Source organism: Balaenoptera acutorostrata, chromosome 15 (assembly GCF_949987535.1).
Source record: "Balaenoptera acutorostrata chromosome 15, mBalAcu1.1, whole genome shotgun sequence".
Classification (NCBI taxonomy): Eukaryota; Metazoa; Chordata; class Mammalia; order Artiodactyla; family Balaenopteridae; genus Balaenoptera; species Balaenoptera acutorostrata.
Genome location: NC_080078.1, coordinates 62,548,152 through 62,563,420, shown reverse-complemented (window position 1 = coordinate 62,563,420; position 15,269 = coordinate 62,548,152). Strand labels below are relative to the sequence as shown.

The 15,269-nt window shown below is 51.1% G+C and overlaps 1 protein-coding gene across 6 annotated transcripts; it reads right to left on the bottom strand.

Moving 5' to 3' along the window:
* Positions 1 to 6,567: 6,567 nt before the first annotated feature.
* On the bottom strand, positions 6,568 to 14,913 carry REM1 (RRAD and GEM like GTPase 1). Of its 6 annotated transcripts, XM_007193328.2 has the most exons (6): positions 14,805 to 14,898; positions 14,153 to 14,277; positions 13,370 to 13,736; positions 12,232 to 12,320; positions 8,436 to 8,637; positions 6,568 to 7,163 (listed from the first exon to the last, which is right to left on the bottom strand). In XM_007193328.2, exons 1-6 carry the CDS (start codon positions 14,881 to 14,883, stop codon positions 6,892 to 6,894), a joined length of 1,134 nt encoding a protein of 377 aa, XP_007193390.2. In that variant the 5' UTR covers positions 14,884 to 14,898; the 3' UTR covers positions 6,568 to 6,891. The 6 variants fall into 6 exon arrangements, with proteins under 6 accessions (XP_007193390.2, XP_007193387.2, XP_007193389.2 ...); XM_007193325.2 differs by lacking the exon at positions 14,153 to 14,277 and having other exon boundaries at positions 13,370 to 13,956; positions 14,805 to 14,913; XM_007193327.2 differs by lacking the exon at positions 14,153 to 14,277 and having other exon boundaries at positions 13,370 to 13,927; positions 14,805 to 14,904.
* Positions 14,914 to 15,269: the final 356 nt, after the last annotated feature.

The following is a 15,269-nucleotide window of genomic DNA, read 5'->3' as shown; positions in this document are numbered from 1 at the left end:
AAATATCCTTATAAGGTTTTCTATCATGTGTAGTTGAGAGCAGCTTAACAGATAAATGCATTTTTACTTTTACCATATATTTTCTGTTTTTCTGATTTATCCTTATAATTAAAATGTATTATTTATGTAATTCAGAGTTCAATTTAAAAAATGTACCACTTGGCATTGGGCACCTTTGGAATCCCAATAGGCCTGAAGAGGCACTCTGGGAAAGGGGATTGGGAGGAGCTGAACAAAAAGAACAAATCGTTCTTTATAATTAAGTACTAACTACGTGGTATGAGGGGTGACCCTGCAGACTGGGGAATGGCTGAGAATACATTTCTCTCTCACTATTTGGGTTTAGACCAGAGGTTACAAACTGTCAGCCTCTGGTCAGAACCTGGCTGGGGGACATGTTTTGCTTCTCCTGGCCAGGGCTTAAAAAAATTGGAATTAGCAATAGTTATTTAGGAATTGGGATACTTCACATAAATATCTGGCTTGTTGCTTTTCTTAGAAAAAAATGAAATATCTGGCAACACTGGCTTCATATCCTAACAGGAGTAATAGGCAGCTTAGTTCTGTCACTCCTTTTAGGTAGGAAAGGACTTCCAGTTTGCCACAGACCTTGATGCTCCCTAATGTTTGTCACCCAGTCTACGTCATTGATTTATATTACCTGATTCTGTGAGCATTTGCATTTGTGACCCCTGGCTTAGGTTTTGTATTCAAAGTGCACATGTGCATACGTGCACGCATGTATGTAAGATTCACAGACAACGGACTGTGTGCAAAGGCATGCAAACTTATTCACACGGGTGGGCAGACCGTGAAGAGGACTGAGTTTGGAGTGGTCACACTTACTCTGGACTCTTCTGTAAGACTAGAAGAGCTAAGAAGAGCTAAGAACACCCTTGACTGCCCTGCTGGGGCACCTGGAGTCTTAATCCAGCCCCAATAACTCAGACTTCTGAAGATTACTGCTAGGGGTGGGGGATAATTCTGAGGCAAGACCTATATCTGTCGGTAAGGAGTAGGGTTTTCTGAAAGGTGGATGGAGATTTGCCCAGAGCAGGCTTGAAGAAACTGGTGCTCCTGGAGAGAGGCATGGGTTTGAGGAAGGGAGGCAAGGTCAGACTCTGGGGACAGTGTCCCAGTGCCCCTGACATCCCAGTAGGAAGGAACCCCTTTACCTTAGGGCCTTCTCTCTGTACTCATTAGAACAGGACTGAGTTTGTGTGTTGGGGGAGAGTAAAGACCCAGCCACAGCCTTCCTTCAGCCTCCACCTTATCCTGCCATGGGTTGGCTCCCCCAAATGTCCACATCCTAGTCTCTGGAACCTGTGAATATGTTTTTTTAAAAAATATTTATTTACTTATTTATTTTGGCTGTGCCAGGTCTTAGTTGCGGCACGCGGACTACTTAGTTGTGGCATTCAAACTCTTAGTTGCGGCATGCATGCGGGATCTAGTTCCCCGACCAGGGATCGAACCTGGGTCCCCTGCATTGGGAGCATGGAGTCTTACCCACTGGGCCACCAGGGAAGTCCTGGAACCTGTGAATATGTTATGTTACATGGCAAAGGGGAATTAAGGTCACAGATGGAATTTCAGGCTGCTAATCTGCTGACTGTAAAACAGGAAGGTTATGCTGGATTGCCTGGATGGGCTCAATGTAATCACAAAGGTGGAAGAGTGAGGCAGAAGAGAGAGAACCAGAGAGATGGCAGCATGAGATGGACTTGGCTCGACATTGTTGGCTTTGAAGATGGAGCGAGCAGTCATGAGCCAAGGAAAGCGGCTGGCTTCTAGCAGCTGAGAAAGGCAAGGAAACAAAAGCTTCTCTAGAGCCTCTAGAAAGGAATGCAGCCCTGCAGACACCTTGGTTTTAGCCCAGTGGGACCCAAATTGGACTTCTATTTGACAGAACTATAAGATAATAAATTTGCTGTTTTAAGCCGTTAAGTTTGTGGTAATTTGTTATGGCAGCAATAGGAAACAAAAGCATCAGGACACCTAGAGAGTCCGCGTTGTAGGTGAGACTCCACTTTACTGCCAGAATCAACCTCCAGACGTGTGAATGATTTCAGCTCCAGACCTGTGAGATGATTCCAGTCACTCCAGTGTTTGTGAATTTCCCAGCCGAGGTCCCAGAGAAGAGCAGTACCCACTTCGCCCTGCCCAAATTCCTGACTCACAAAATCTATGAGTATAATAAAATGATTGCTTTTATGCCACTAAGCTTTGGGTGGTTTGTTATGCGGCACAGAAACTGGAACAGTGATCCATCTTAGCCTTGAACTTGAATCAGATGGAACTGGGAAAACAACACACACTGTTGAACCCAGAGCTCCCATCCCATCATTAGTATTATTTTTAACTAAACCCTGAACTGAACAGAAGGAAACGGTGCCGAAATTGAAACTGAACTTGTATATTTTTTCAAGCTGTTGAACTAGAATATTCAAATATTCTTGAGACAGTTGCATAAAGAATTCTACCCTAACCCCTTCACTCTGTATATTTTGATTTGCCTAAGGTCACATGGTCATGGCAGAGCTTAGAGATTCTTAATCTTTAAAAACATTTTGTTTTACAAAGCAGCCCGCTGTGACTCTCTCTACCCTCCTTACCTTCCTTCAGAGCACACATCCTTGTCAAAGTTTGCTGAATAAAGGAAGGAATGAGCTGTGCCTGGGAGATGTGAATTTCTCACCATCCAAGGACAAGGGAGTTCCAGCCTGAACCTGATTCCTTGGGGGTCCCCGAGTGGAAGCTTCGTGCCCTTGGCTGAGAAATTGGAACTTTCCGTCAGGGCCAGTGATCCTCAGTATTTGAGTAGCCAGGCTGGGGTGTGTTGGGATCCAGGTGGCCTTCATCTCATCTGGATCAGGACGGCACAGTTTGTGGCCTTCCCCCAAAGCAAAAGGAGGGGGGAGACTCTGAGGAGACTTGGGGCCCCTGGGGAGACATTCCTCTTTCCAGAGCTTTATCACTTTTTCCATAACAGTACCCTCCCTTCAAGGTGGAAAGTCCCAGCTGGCGGCTGAGGATACTCTCAATGTGCTTTTGTTCTCCACCCTGCCCCCAGCCCAGGCAGCAGGGTGCTGGGCAGACACCAGCCTGCGCCGGACTTGCTGTACCGTCGGACAGTGCGATAGAGTTGAGCCTTTCACACCACAGGACTAGACTTCCCTGGTTCGAATCCTGGCTATTTGCTAACTGTGCAACCTTGGCAGGGTATCTGCTATAGTTTTGCCATCTGAAAACTGGCATGGTGATAATATGAGCAGTTTTGAGGATTTAATATGCGAAAAGCACTCAACACAGCACCTGATACATGGTAAGAGTGGTGGAACTGTTTGCTGTTGTTATTACATGACCTTGGGAGATTCTCCTTTCTCTGGGCCTCAGTTTCCCCAACTGTACAATGAAGATGGCAGTTCCTACCTGCCTCTTGACAGCTGATCTGGGTGTGAATCCTGACTACCCTTTCTTGCTGTGTGGCCTTGGACAAATTTCTTGGGTTCTCTTAGCCTCAATGTGCTCACCTGTTATCTGTTAAATGGTACCTATTAAGTAGATGGTGATGATGAAATGAGAAAACGTGTACCAAGCATGGAGCATGGGGCCTACCACATAGAAGGAGCTAAAACAAAGTTAGCTTTTTGCTTTTTTTTTGTTTTTTTTTTGGTTTGTTTTTATGTCTGAGAAAGAACTTTCTAAACTATAATAGGCCATGTCCCTGGGAGGAATATTGTGGTTTTCTTACATGCTTTCCCAGCCATGCCTTATTTACAGACTCCTAGAATCAGAGAGATCAGGTTTGGAAGGGCCCTTTTACAGATTGGTTAATTAATCCATTCCACAAATACTTAGTGATCCCCTACTATGAGCCGGGTACTAATGCAGGTGTTGAGGAGAGAGCAGCACCAAGGGTCTTGCCCTTGTGGACCTCTCATTCCTGTGGGGGAGGCAGAGAGCAAACGTGTGAGTGCATGAGTATATGCTACAAGTTCAGATTCAATCCCTTTATGTTCCAGATGGGATAACTGAGGCCCAAGAAGGGAAGAGAGTTTCCTAAAGTCCTCCAGTGTCTTAATAGGGCAAAGGCTCCCAAGCGAGTCTTCACGGTCTCAAAATATCTTACCCTAAACAAACTCTGGTTTCCCTAATGTTTTAAGATATGATAGCAGGAACCAGCATTTCCTGAATCTTCCTAGACACAGGAACTGTTATAAGTACTTGACACATCTTAAGTCATTTAATCCTCACATCAATCCTGACGGAGGGAATTGTCATGAATCCCATTTTATAGATGGGGAAACTAAGGCACAAAGAGATGGAGGGGGGCTTCCCTGGTGGCGCAGTGGTTGAGAATCTGCCTGCTAATGCAGGGGACGCGGGTTCGAGCCCTGGTCTGGGAAGATCCCACATGCCACGGACCAGCTGGGCCCGTGAGCCACAACTACTGAGCCTGCGCGTCTGGAGCCTGTGCCCCGCAACGGGAGGGGCCGCGATAGTGAAAGGCCCGCGCACCGCGATGAAGAGCGGTCCCTGCACCGCGATGAAGAGTGGCCCCCACTTGCCGTAACTAGAGAAAGCCCTCGCACGAACCGAAGACCCAACACAGCCAAAAATAAATAAATAAATAAATAAAGAATCCAAAGCATGAACATAGACTCCTATTCCCCCACTTCTAAAAAAAAAAAAAAAAAAAAAAAAAAGAGATGGAGGGGAGCAGGGGTTGAACACTGACCCCCTGGTTTAGGGCCTATGCCCTCCACCACTGTGCTGTCTTGCTGTGTTGGCTGCATACTCACCCCTGCATCTAGTCTGCACTATTTCTTTCTTTCTTCCCTCCCCTGCCTTCCCCCAGTCCTGGTCTCAATGATTTCTTCCACAATCTGAGTAGCTTTGGGTACTCCCTTTCTGGCCCTCAATTTCCCCATCTGTGAATTAAGAGGATTATTTTCATGACCACCCTGATTTTTAGCGCCTTATCAGTTTGTAATTATTTTAATCATATACGTGTTTTCTAGTCTGTTTTCCCCACCAGACTGTGAGCTCCAGGGAGCAACACCCTACTCCTTCTTCACCACTATCTCCCTAGAACCTGGCACTGTGCCCTGCACTTAGTAGGCCCTCAGTTAATATTTGCGGATGAAGAAAGGAAGGAATCATGCTGATTGTCCCCAGGTTTTTCCAAACCAGCTCCTGCGCTCTCTCCCTGGCCCTCTTCCTTTCTCAGCCTGTGGGGCCTCCTCCCTCCCTCCCTCTCACCTCCCAGGGCCGGCTTGGGCCCTCCATCCGGCCTGCATTTTTCTGGGTTTGATATCATTTTTTCCACTCTCCCGGCTGCTGCCGGCTGCCTCTGCCAACTTTCCACAACTATAGCCCCTCCCCCATGACCACAGGCCTCCAGAGACAGCTTAGGGTGGGGGAAGACCCTCCTCCTTTTCCCTTCCCCGGGCTGGAGTTGGGATAGGAAAGTAAGTGCCATCAGTGCCGTGCTGGCAAGATTGGGGGGTCACAGCTGGAGGATGGCTCGCCTGCTTGTGCTTTGGTGTTCCTGGCAGCAGGCACATGGCCGACGTGGGGGGCTGAGGCATCTGGGCAGGCAGCGGGTTGGGGGCAGGGGTGTCAGGCATCAGGGACACAATGGTCCAAACTGTTTGCATCATGTTCCCTTCTCAAAGTAGTGACACCACTTCCCCTTATGCTGGAAACTCCTGACCTCACCCCCAAGGCCCATCCCCAGCCATGATGCCTCACTACCTCCTACTTCCCACACAGACATAGCAGGAGGCTGGGCCCTGAGGTCTGGTCCTTACCCTTACTGGCTGGGCGACTCTGGGGTGCTCACTTCCCCTCTCTGGGCTTCAATTTCCACAGCTAGAAAACGGAATGAGTCGGACTAAATCGGGGGTCCATCCTGGGGATTAATGGATTGAGTTTCATGGAGTCCACCCGCCCCCTTTAAATTGTGTGCAAAATTGTGTTTGAAAGTCCATTTCCCTGGGAGTCTATAGTTTTTTGTCACATTCTCCAAGAGAATTGTGGATAAGCTGGCCACAGACTCTAGTCTCACAAGCCTGGGCTGGAATCCTGGCAACTTCATTTATAGCTGCTGTGTGATCTGGAGCATAAGCCTTCACTGTTCTATGCCTCTGTTTTCTAACTAGTTAAACATGGGTCGTGAAGATTAATAGTTGTGACAGCTTAGTACCCAATCAGCTCCCAGCAAACACCAGCTATTATATTGCTAGGATGAGGGTGAAGATTTTTTTTTTCAGAGACTATTTTGTGAATTTATAATCTAAAAAAACGAGTTAATGAGAGAATAGGAGGTCATCACACCGAACTGTGGTTGTTTGTGCTCCACTGTGTCTCCCTCAAAGTCGTGGGGCAGGGGCTGTGCCCAGTGGTTCAGAGAAGGGCCTGAATGCATAACTGGTCCAGTGATTTTATTGACTAACCCTGACACCCAGGTCAGCAGGCCAACCCAGTCTGCAGCCCGTGTAGATGGGAAAGCGGGAGGTGGAGACGCCTGGAAGAGCCCAAAGGAAGAGATCTGGGCACTCAGACAGGACATCCTTCTGGTCTGGTTTATTGTGGGGGAATTTCTGAGGGTTGGCCAGAGCCCAAGGACAAGGAAGACTTTTTACAAAAAGACACGCACCGCATGAAAACCCCAGTTTAGGCTTTGGCCCCATGGTCTGTCCATCACTTGCCCAGGGCAGAGAGGTCCGTGAAGTTGTGGCTGGGGAGACGCTCTGTACGTTGGGGCAACGGGCGGCCAAGGCCCACGATGCAGACTGCAAGCCACAGAGACTCTGCCCCTCCGCGGCCCTGGTGGAGGCTAGAATGCACCCCAGTGCCCCCCACCCAGAGAGTGGGCGGGTGGCCTCAGAGCACGGCCAGGTTGTGGCAGGACTTGGAGCGGGCCTTGAGTGCCCGGCGGCGGGCGGTGCGGGCAGTTAAGCGTGCCAGGAAGCGTCGAGCGCGCTGGCCTAGGCTTGCCCGTCGTCTGGGGGCCGGCGGCTCCCGGGCTGCGCAGTTCCTGCGGCGCAAGCGCAGTTGGCGCACTACGCCCTCGAAGAGCTCCGCCACGTTGTGCTGCAGCGTGGCTGACGTCTCGATGAATTTGCAGTCGAACACCACAGCGCAGGCGCGGCCCTCTGAGGGGGCGGGGTCAGGTGAGCCGGGGCGGAGCCACAACCGGAAAAAGGAGATAAAGGTAGCAGGAGGTGTATTCAATCTCAACCGGAAGCATGATTTTTCCTTTCCCCATACCTCGTGCTGCGTGCCAGGGGACTCAGAGAGAAATCTGGCTTTGAGGAGTTAGTTCACAGGTTAGTGATTGATGCTGATAGCAGAATGAGGCTGGGAAGACCGGGAGGTCCCACGGAAGGGTCTTGACTGCCAGGGAAGGGGTCTAATCTGTGCATCAGAATTGTCTGGGGGAGCTTGTTAAAATGCAGGTTGCTGAGCCCACCCGCAGATATTCTAATTCGGTAGGTGAGGCCTGGGAACCTGCGATTCAACAAAATCTCCTGGGGATCATGTTGCAGAATTTTGGGACGTCTGCTCATAAAGCTTATGGTCTTCCGTCTCCAGGATGCCACTGGGCTGGTTGCAGGGGCCTGGGTTCTAGTCCTCAGTGGCTGGTGACCCTGTAGAACTGGCCTCCCCACTCTGGGTCTCACTTTACATATTTTTTAGATTTCGCCCTGTGAGTAGGGCCATTTTTAGATCTTTATGGCTCCCACCTGATACATCAATTGTATTAAAATATTCCCCATCCCACTTTAAATACAATTTAAGTATAACTTTAAACATTTTGGTTTGCAGTTGCTGGCTGACACAATATTATGTTTTGTACACAAAGCTCTGTGAAATTTGAATTTATAATTTTCTCACTGTATTTTGGAGTCAATAATTGTCTTTTTCAGGTCTCAGATGTAAGCCCTTGAAAAGCTTACAGGCACTGGGCCTATCATGCCTGGTGAATAAAGTGTCTCAGACTAAGGGCATTGGGGCACATGGGGAATTTTTAGGCAAAGAAGTGACAAGGTCAGCTCTGGTTCGGGAAAACTCTGCCAGCTGGTGAGGAGAACCGATTGAGTGGGGATAGAGAAGTACGGGGGTTGGCCCAGGCTAAAGTGGAGATGCCAGGATGGGGCAGAGGCTCTGGGCATGGGGGCGGGAAGGGAATGTGGGGTTAAGGGAGGTGGACCCGACAAGGTCTGGGGACTGGTCTGAGGGAATGAGAGAGGAGGCAAGCCAAGAATGGTTTCTAGCTTTCAGGCTTAGGCAAGTAGATGCAGGATGGAGGTGGCCGGGGTGGGGGTGGTGGGGCACGAGTCACTGAGATGAGGAGCACTGGAGGAGACGCAGTGACAACAGGGCTAAGAGAAAGATGGAGGAGGAGGGTGGAGTGGAGGGCTCACCTTCCACGGAGACTTCCCGGCAGCGTGCCAGGTCCGCCTTGTTGCCCACCAGGATGATGGGCACGTGGTCCGCCTGATATGTGCGCCGCAGCTGAATGCGGAGCTCAGAGGCACTCTCGAAGCTGCCCCTGTCTGCGATGGAGTACACGATAACGTAGGCGCTGCCCACCTGCAGGCACGACTCCTGGCTCCAGCTTTCATCCTGTAGGGGAGGGAACCCAGGCCCATCCTCAGATGGTACCTAGGCCCTGGTTGAGAAAGGAGGGGCTGGGATGGTCTAACGGGTGGGATGGGACTGAGGTTGATACTTTGGACAGGTTGGGGGACAAATTCTGCCATAATTCCCTGTGTCACCTTGGGAAACCACGGATCCTCTCTGAGCCGCAGTTTCTCTGCTTGAAAAATTGGGCTAATGACACTACCTCACTCCATTCTCTCATTCATTGGTTCCTTCTGTAAGCCGGGCACTGGAGACAAAAGATTTATTGGGTTCTGCTAAGGAGAGTTCTGGCTTTGCCTTTTCAGCTCTTTTGTCTGGTTTGAGGAGGGTTTGGTCTTGCTAGACAGTCCTTTTGGCTTTTTGCAGTCCAGAGTTAAGAAAAAAAAGGAAGGGAGAGAAGTGGGGACAGGAGGCTGTCTTCCAGGGGAGGTTTTTTTCTGGATAGTCTTGAAGAGAGAGTTGAAGGAGCAACTGTGGCGTGTAAGGGAAGGGGGTGGGAGAGGCAAGGGGCATTTTAAGAAAGGGAGTCCTTTCAAGATGTTTGACAAGGAAAGGAAAGAACTGGAGTAATTTTGATATTCTGTTTTGGATGATGCTCTTTTGTCAGGGACAGCACTCTGAGACTGAACCACCTAGGTAACAGCTTTCTAAGTGTTTCTAAGTGTTTAAGGAGACACAGTTCCTGCCCTCCAAAAGCTCATGACTAGGAAGGGATGCTATGAAAATGGAGAGATATAATGCAGTGTGATAAGTACCATTAAGAGAGGCATATGCAGGGATGTCCCTGGCAGTCCAGTGGTTAAGACTCGTGCTTCCAATGCAGGGGGTGCGGGTTCGATCCCTGGTCAGGGAACTAAGATCCCACATGCTGTGCAGCTCGGCCAAAAAAAAGAGAGGCATATGCAAGTGGCTGGAGGACCCATGGGGCTTGGGGCAGGGGTAGACCAGAAGAACTCAACTGAGCAGAGTGTGGGAGGGCTTCACAGTGGACTGGTGAGTGGGGTTAGAAAGGATGAGCAGGCTGAGTAGGAGGGAAGAGAGTGGGCAGGAGTGGGAAATGCCGAGTGTGGTGGAAGTATTGTTTGTGAGGGGAAAAGAAGCCAGAAAAGTTTTCTGACAACCAAATAAGGTAGATAAGTAGGAAAGCATCGGATCCATGTCAACATCATTGTCAAAAGGGGTAAGTTCTGAACAGCTGTACTGATCCTTCCCCGGGGCCAAATAACCCTGAACTGAGTCAGACAGATGTGGGTTCTTATTCTGGGTTCTTAGCTTTGACTATGGACAGGTTCCTTCCTCCCTCGGAGTCTGTTTTCTCATTTGTAGAATGAGAGGGTGGGTCTTGACCATTCATTCATTCATTGCACAAATATTCATGGAAGATTTGCTATGTGTTAGCATCACAAAAGCTGGTTGGTACATGGATTGGTGGGTAAGAACCCCTTGGGGGTGTGATTAAAAATGTAGATTCCAGAACCCCACTTTTGTAGGTTCTATTTCATTAGGTCTGGGGTGAGACTTGAGAATCTGATTTCTAATACTCTTCAGGTGACCCTGATGGTCAGCGAGGCTGGGGTACTACTGGATGAAACAAAGGCCCTCCCAGTTCTGTCAGATTTTGCCTCTCTGACATCAGCATGGACCCTCTCTGCATGGACCCTCTTTGGGAACTGCCTTCACAGACACTGGCCAGGGAAACTGTAGGGAAATCAAGGGCCAGAGAAGAGAACACTTTCTCAAGGCCACACAGCCAGCTGGGCACAGAATTCCAATTCCTGCCTTCTAGTCTGTCTCCCAAATGGGACTCCCAGTCTGATCACTCTTCTTAATTCACTGGACTCTGTCCCATAGGATTCTCAACTGCATCCAAAAAGTAGACCCTCCTTCACCAGTCTGTGAGCTCCATGAGGCCAGGAGGCATGTCTGCCTTAGTCACTGATGGGTCTTCAGTGTCCTGGTCCATGATAAATATCCAGCCAGTGTTTCTTTTTTTCTTCCTTCCTTTCATTTTTTAAAAATAAAGCTTGGGTGTGAGCTGGCCACTGGATCCCCAAGGCCTTCCGCGGGCCCTAGGATGTGGGACCCTCAAGGCTGCCGCCCTCAGGCTGGCCCTGAGGCTGGCTGTGGGTGATGGGGCTGCAGGGACCTGACGTTGGACCCCCGGGCAGGCCTTGCATATCTGGGTTTGGTCGTGGCGCCCTCCCTTCACCCTGGCTGAGGCGGGGACCAGCCAGCCAATGTTTCTTAATAAACAAGTGAGTGAAGGAGTGGAACCTCAGATGGAGATTCAGAAGGTGATGCTCCCAGTGGGGATGGTCCTAGTGCATAAGAGTATAAGCTTTGGGCTATTATAAATCTGGGTTTGAATCCCACTTGCTATCTGAGAACTTTGGACACATAACCTCTCTGAGCTTTGATTTCGTCATTGGTAGAATAGGAATCAGAAATACACTCACTGTATAGTTTTTGTCTTGACTGAATGTCAAAATATATGTCTAGTATTTAGCACAGGGGTTGACACTTAGGAAGAAGGTGCTCCATAAATGTCAGCTGCTGTTAGGAGAACCATCATCATTATTATGATGCTCATTTGGACCTGGGTTTCCTTTTATGCTAGTTAAAAGGAATTGGTCTCATAGCCCCTTCATCCCTAAATTTGGGCCTATCTCTGGAGCTGTCAGCCATTCTTGTCAATCAATCACCCAACATTGCCCTCCTAAGCCCCACCCTGTGGGCAGGGCCTCCCTGAGTGTTAGGGGAGGGGCCTACCCCTTAGAGAGATGGGATCCCAGGTGATTTTTAGATCCTTCTCTTTGCTTAGTTGTATTTCTTCAAAGTTCTACAATGAGCATGTGTTACCTGTGTAGCAAGAAAAAAGACTCAACGAGATAAACAAAGGTAAGAAAACTCAAGGAAGATAAGAAGAGCATAGTGGGGACATGTCCCTGCCCAGTGCTCTCTTCCTGCTTTGGAATGGCCTAGGGAAGGACATCTTTGGTGTCTTCTTTTTACTAGCTATGAAGTCATGATCGATAAGAATTATCATTATTTACAATTCTTCACTCACGTTCAGCATTTTTTCATGCTCCGAACTGTGCTTATCTCTGTGAAGCTGCATAAGAAGTTTAAAAAAACCAGCTGGTAAGGAAGGCAGGAACGATCCACCCATTTATTAGGTGAGAAAACTGAAGCTCAGAGTGGGTAAGTCAATTGCACAAAGCCAACTGCTAAGACAAAGGAAGAGGGGGTTCAACCTCAGGCTAAATCTGGTGTTCCTTTTTCTGTACAATGTGGGTGGGTGGAATGGGATAAGGGTGCTCGTAAGGGGAAGATTTGCAGGGGGAGAAGCACATCCTGGGATGGTTGTAAGGAGAGGATGAATGGAGTGAGAAAAGGGGGTCAGGGTCATGAGGTTCTCCTGGCTTTGGTTGGAAAGGCTGCTTAGGAGCTGTGGGTTTGGGGAGGTGCCGAGGATGGGCCCTGCCCTGTCCCTGCTCTGTAGTGTCCTAGGAGGGGACAGGAATCTGGTACTAGCCTCAGCACCCCTCCCCCTAAATCCTGCTTGTTGTGCCATACCAGTTTCCCAGCCTCCCAGGTGTCTATGACCAGCAGCGTGGTATCCTCTCCATCCACCGTGAGGGTCCTCTCGTATACATCTTCTGCAACTGAGGAAAGACACGGATTTCAGGGAGGAGATGCAGGCCTGGGGAGGATGCAGGCCTCCCTAACCCCTCTTTCCGCCCCCTCCACTTCTCCTTGAAGTGCTCACCATATTTGTTAGATGTCTGTCTCTCCTGATAGGCCAAGAAACACCATGAGGAGCTCATGTCTCACCAGCTGCCAGCACAGTACCTGGCACACAGTAGGTGCTGAGAAAGCTTTCGTTGGTTTGGTTGATTGAATGAGTGTGGGGCGGTGGGGTTAAAGTTGGGCTGGGAATTCTCCCAGTCCTGCTCTGTCCCTGGCTTAGTGTATGCTTCAGGCAGGTCCCGTTACCCTCTCTGGAACTCTGTCTCCCTATCTGTCATACATACCGGTGTACATGTGTACATATGGGTTCACACTCTGAGCAGTCAGGGCTGGAGAAAGGGCGTGGTCAGAGTGTCCCCACCTCCTCTCTGCCTTTAACCTCCCCTCTCCCCCCACTCACCCTGGGTCCTCTCTGCCAGTCCTGCAGGGACTCATCTTCATTTCCTCTGTCCGGTCCCTGATCCCCATCATTCTGGGACCCCAGGCCCTCTTAGCTCACTGCACCTCTTGGGAATAAAGGAACCAGGGCCCAACTTAAGAGTCTGGGAGTCTCCATTTTGGGTAGGATCTTAGTTTGGCTGCAGGTCATGGTGGGCATGGATGGTTATCTGTGGGGCAGGGTCTGAGGGTTGGGAGGAAGCTCACCATTTCTTTATACTTGGGACTTGTGGAACTCAGAATTGCTTCCCTTATGACATGAAAATGAATCACACACCTCTCATCCTTGAGAAATTAGCAAAATTCTCATTCACTATTCAAGGAATTTCCCTCCTGTAGATCTTTGTGCAGGCTGTGCGCTGCACAACTCCAGGGGGTTATCATTCACTTCATAATCTATGTGAAAGATGCCCCTCAGAGTTGAGCAGTGCATGAGTTGTACAACTGTTCTTGGCAGCGTTATGCCCCAGATAACAGGGATTTCACTCCATCGACCGCATCCCTTCCCAGCCCACAGGTTCCCTACCTCCCAGCTGTTCATGGAGGTCCCGCTCTTGCTTTCCTGCAAAGAGGTTGGCCAGGCTGGTCTTCCCTACACCAGGATCTCCAAGCAGTACCACACGGTAGAGGGCCTCCCAGGAGCCTTCAGAGTCGCTGGATTCAGAGGACCAACCATTGGGGGCAGATGAAGGTTGCCGGGTGGGGGTGTTGAGGGAGGCTGATTGGCCCAGTCGGGGATGCTGGGACTGTGTAGAAGGTGCTGTGCCCAGGAGGCCAGGCTGGTGGCCCCGGGTGGACAGGGGCAGTGGAGTACTGGCTCGGCGACGCAGGGGGGTCGTTGCCTCTTGCTGAGTATTTAGTGTCATCCTTGGGAAGGGGGGTTTCCTTCTTTCCTTCGGCAAGAAGGGGGAGTGGGTGGTGAGCCAGGTGCTTTGAGCCCCTTCTTCTGTAGAGTCCTGATGAGCTGACGCGACGGCTTCCTCCAGAGGCGGGCGGCCTTCTAGGCCTTCTAGCCGTCCTTCCTTCCCTCGAGTTCAAATGGGAGGAGGAGGCGCCTCAGATCCTCCCTGTGGGGGCTTTCTGGCTTCAGGCCCAGAGAGAACCTGGGTCAGGCTGGGAGGGGTGAGTGCGTGTGAACACACACATGCATGCACACCCAGAGGCCATTTCCTATGCCCTGAGGATAACCCACTCCCCCATGATACACAGATAGGCAGAGGGGCAGCAGCCAGATAGGATGTCCCGACAAGCATGCACACAGAGCTGCCCCACCCATTCAGAACATGAGACCCACGTTCACGAAAGACACCTGAATTGCCCCCTCCTCTTCTTCCCCACAGGTCTCTTCCCCACGGTTTGGTTCGGGGTTGGGAGGTACGGAGGAGGGTTGAGAGCCCCGGGGGGATTCACTTCCGCTGCCCGATCCCACGAGAGCTGAGGAAGAGGCAGGAGGGGCAGCTTGGTCCTGCTAAAGGCTAGGGGGTCTGGGGGTTCCCTCCGGCTGAAACCTGAGAGCCCCGGTGCCATGGGAACAGCGTGTCCGGCCCGCCCCCTCCGTGAAAAATTCAGAAGCGTCTGGCACTACGGCCTCCAGCTGCTGTGGGGGCGCGGGGGCTTCGAGGCAGCCGGACCCCAGGTTTGGTGACAGGAAGGGGTCCTGGTGGAGAGGGGGGTGGAGAGGAGACCTACAGGGCCCAGGAGGTCATGCCATTCCCGGAGTCCGAGCTTCCCCGGCCCGGGTGTCCTGGGTGTGAGTCCCCAGATCCCGGGAGGGTTCCCTGTCCCAGGCAACAGCCCTCCGGGCCTGAGATCCGGGGGCCCTCACTCCGGGACGCGGGTTCGAGGCCCCCTCTTCCCTGCCTGTGCCGCAGAACCCCCCCACCCCTCCCCGCCCCATATGGGCGCCTGGCGAACTCCGCACCAACTTGACTAAGTTGGTGGCGGGCTGCGCGGGCCTTTACCTCGGTGTGGGGAGGGGTCCAGGGTCCCCGGCCGCCGCAGCTGCCGGGTGCTCCAGGCTGTACCACTGCCTCGCAGCATAGCCCCTCAGGCCGGTCCCGCCCCGCCGCCCGGACCGGGGGAGGAGCCGCGACCCCGCCCCGTCCAGCCCCGCCCCATTAGGGCAGCCCCGGGGTCTCCGCCCCAAGGCCCTGGCCTATGAATGACTTTTCGCAGAGCTCAGCTGACCCGCCGCTTCAAGTCCTTAGCCAGGGGTGGGGGGCGAGAGAGGGTAAGGATACGGGTTCTGAATTCCTGAGCCTGGATCCCCTTTGCATCTGCATCTGTCCACTCCAGCAATGGGGCACACCAACTTTAGCCTTCACAAAAACCACTTGGGGAACTTGTTAACTCTTCAGATTCCAGGTCCCACCCTGCAAGAGAGGCAGATTCAGCAGTCCTGGCAGAGAGGGTCGGGAATCTGCATT

Coding starts and splice junctions, on each gene's coding strand:
- REM1 (XM_007193328.2), bottom strand. CDS start 14,883: ATGCTGCGAGGCAGTGGTACAGCCTGGAGCACCCGGCAGCTGCGGCGG. Junction 14,278..14,804: donor GGACCCCTCCCCACACCGAG/GTAAAGGCCCGC, acceptor CCTCTTCCTCAG/CTCTCGTGGGATCGGGCAGC. Junction 13,737..14,152: donor AAGAGGAGGGGGCAATTCAG/GTGTCTTTCGTG, acceptor TTCTTGCCGAAG/GAAAGAAGGAAACCCCCCTT.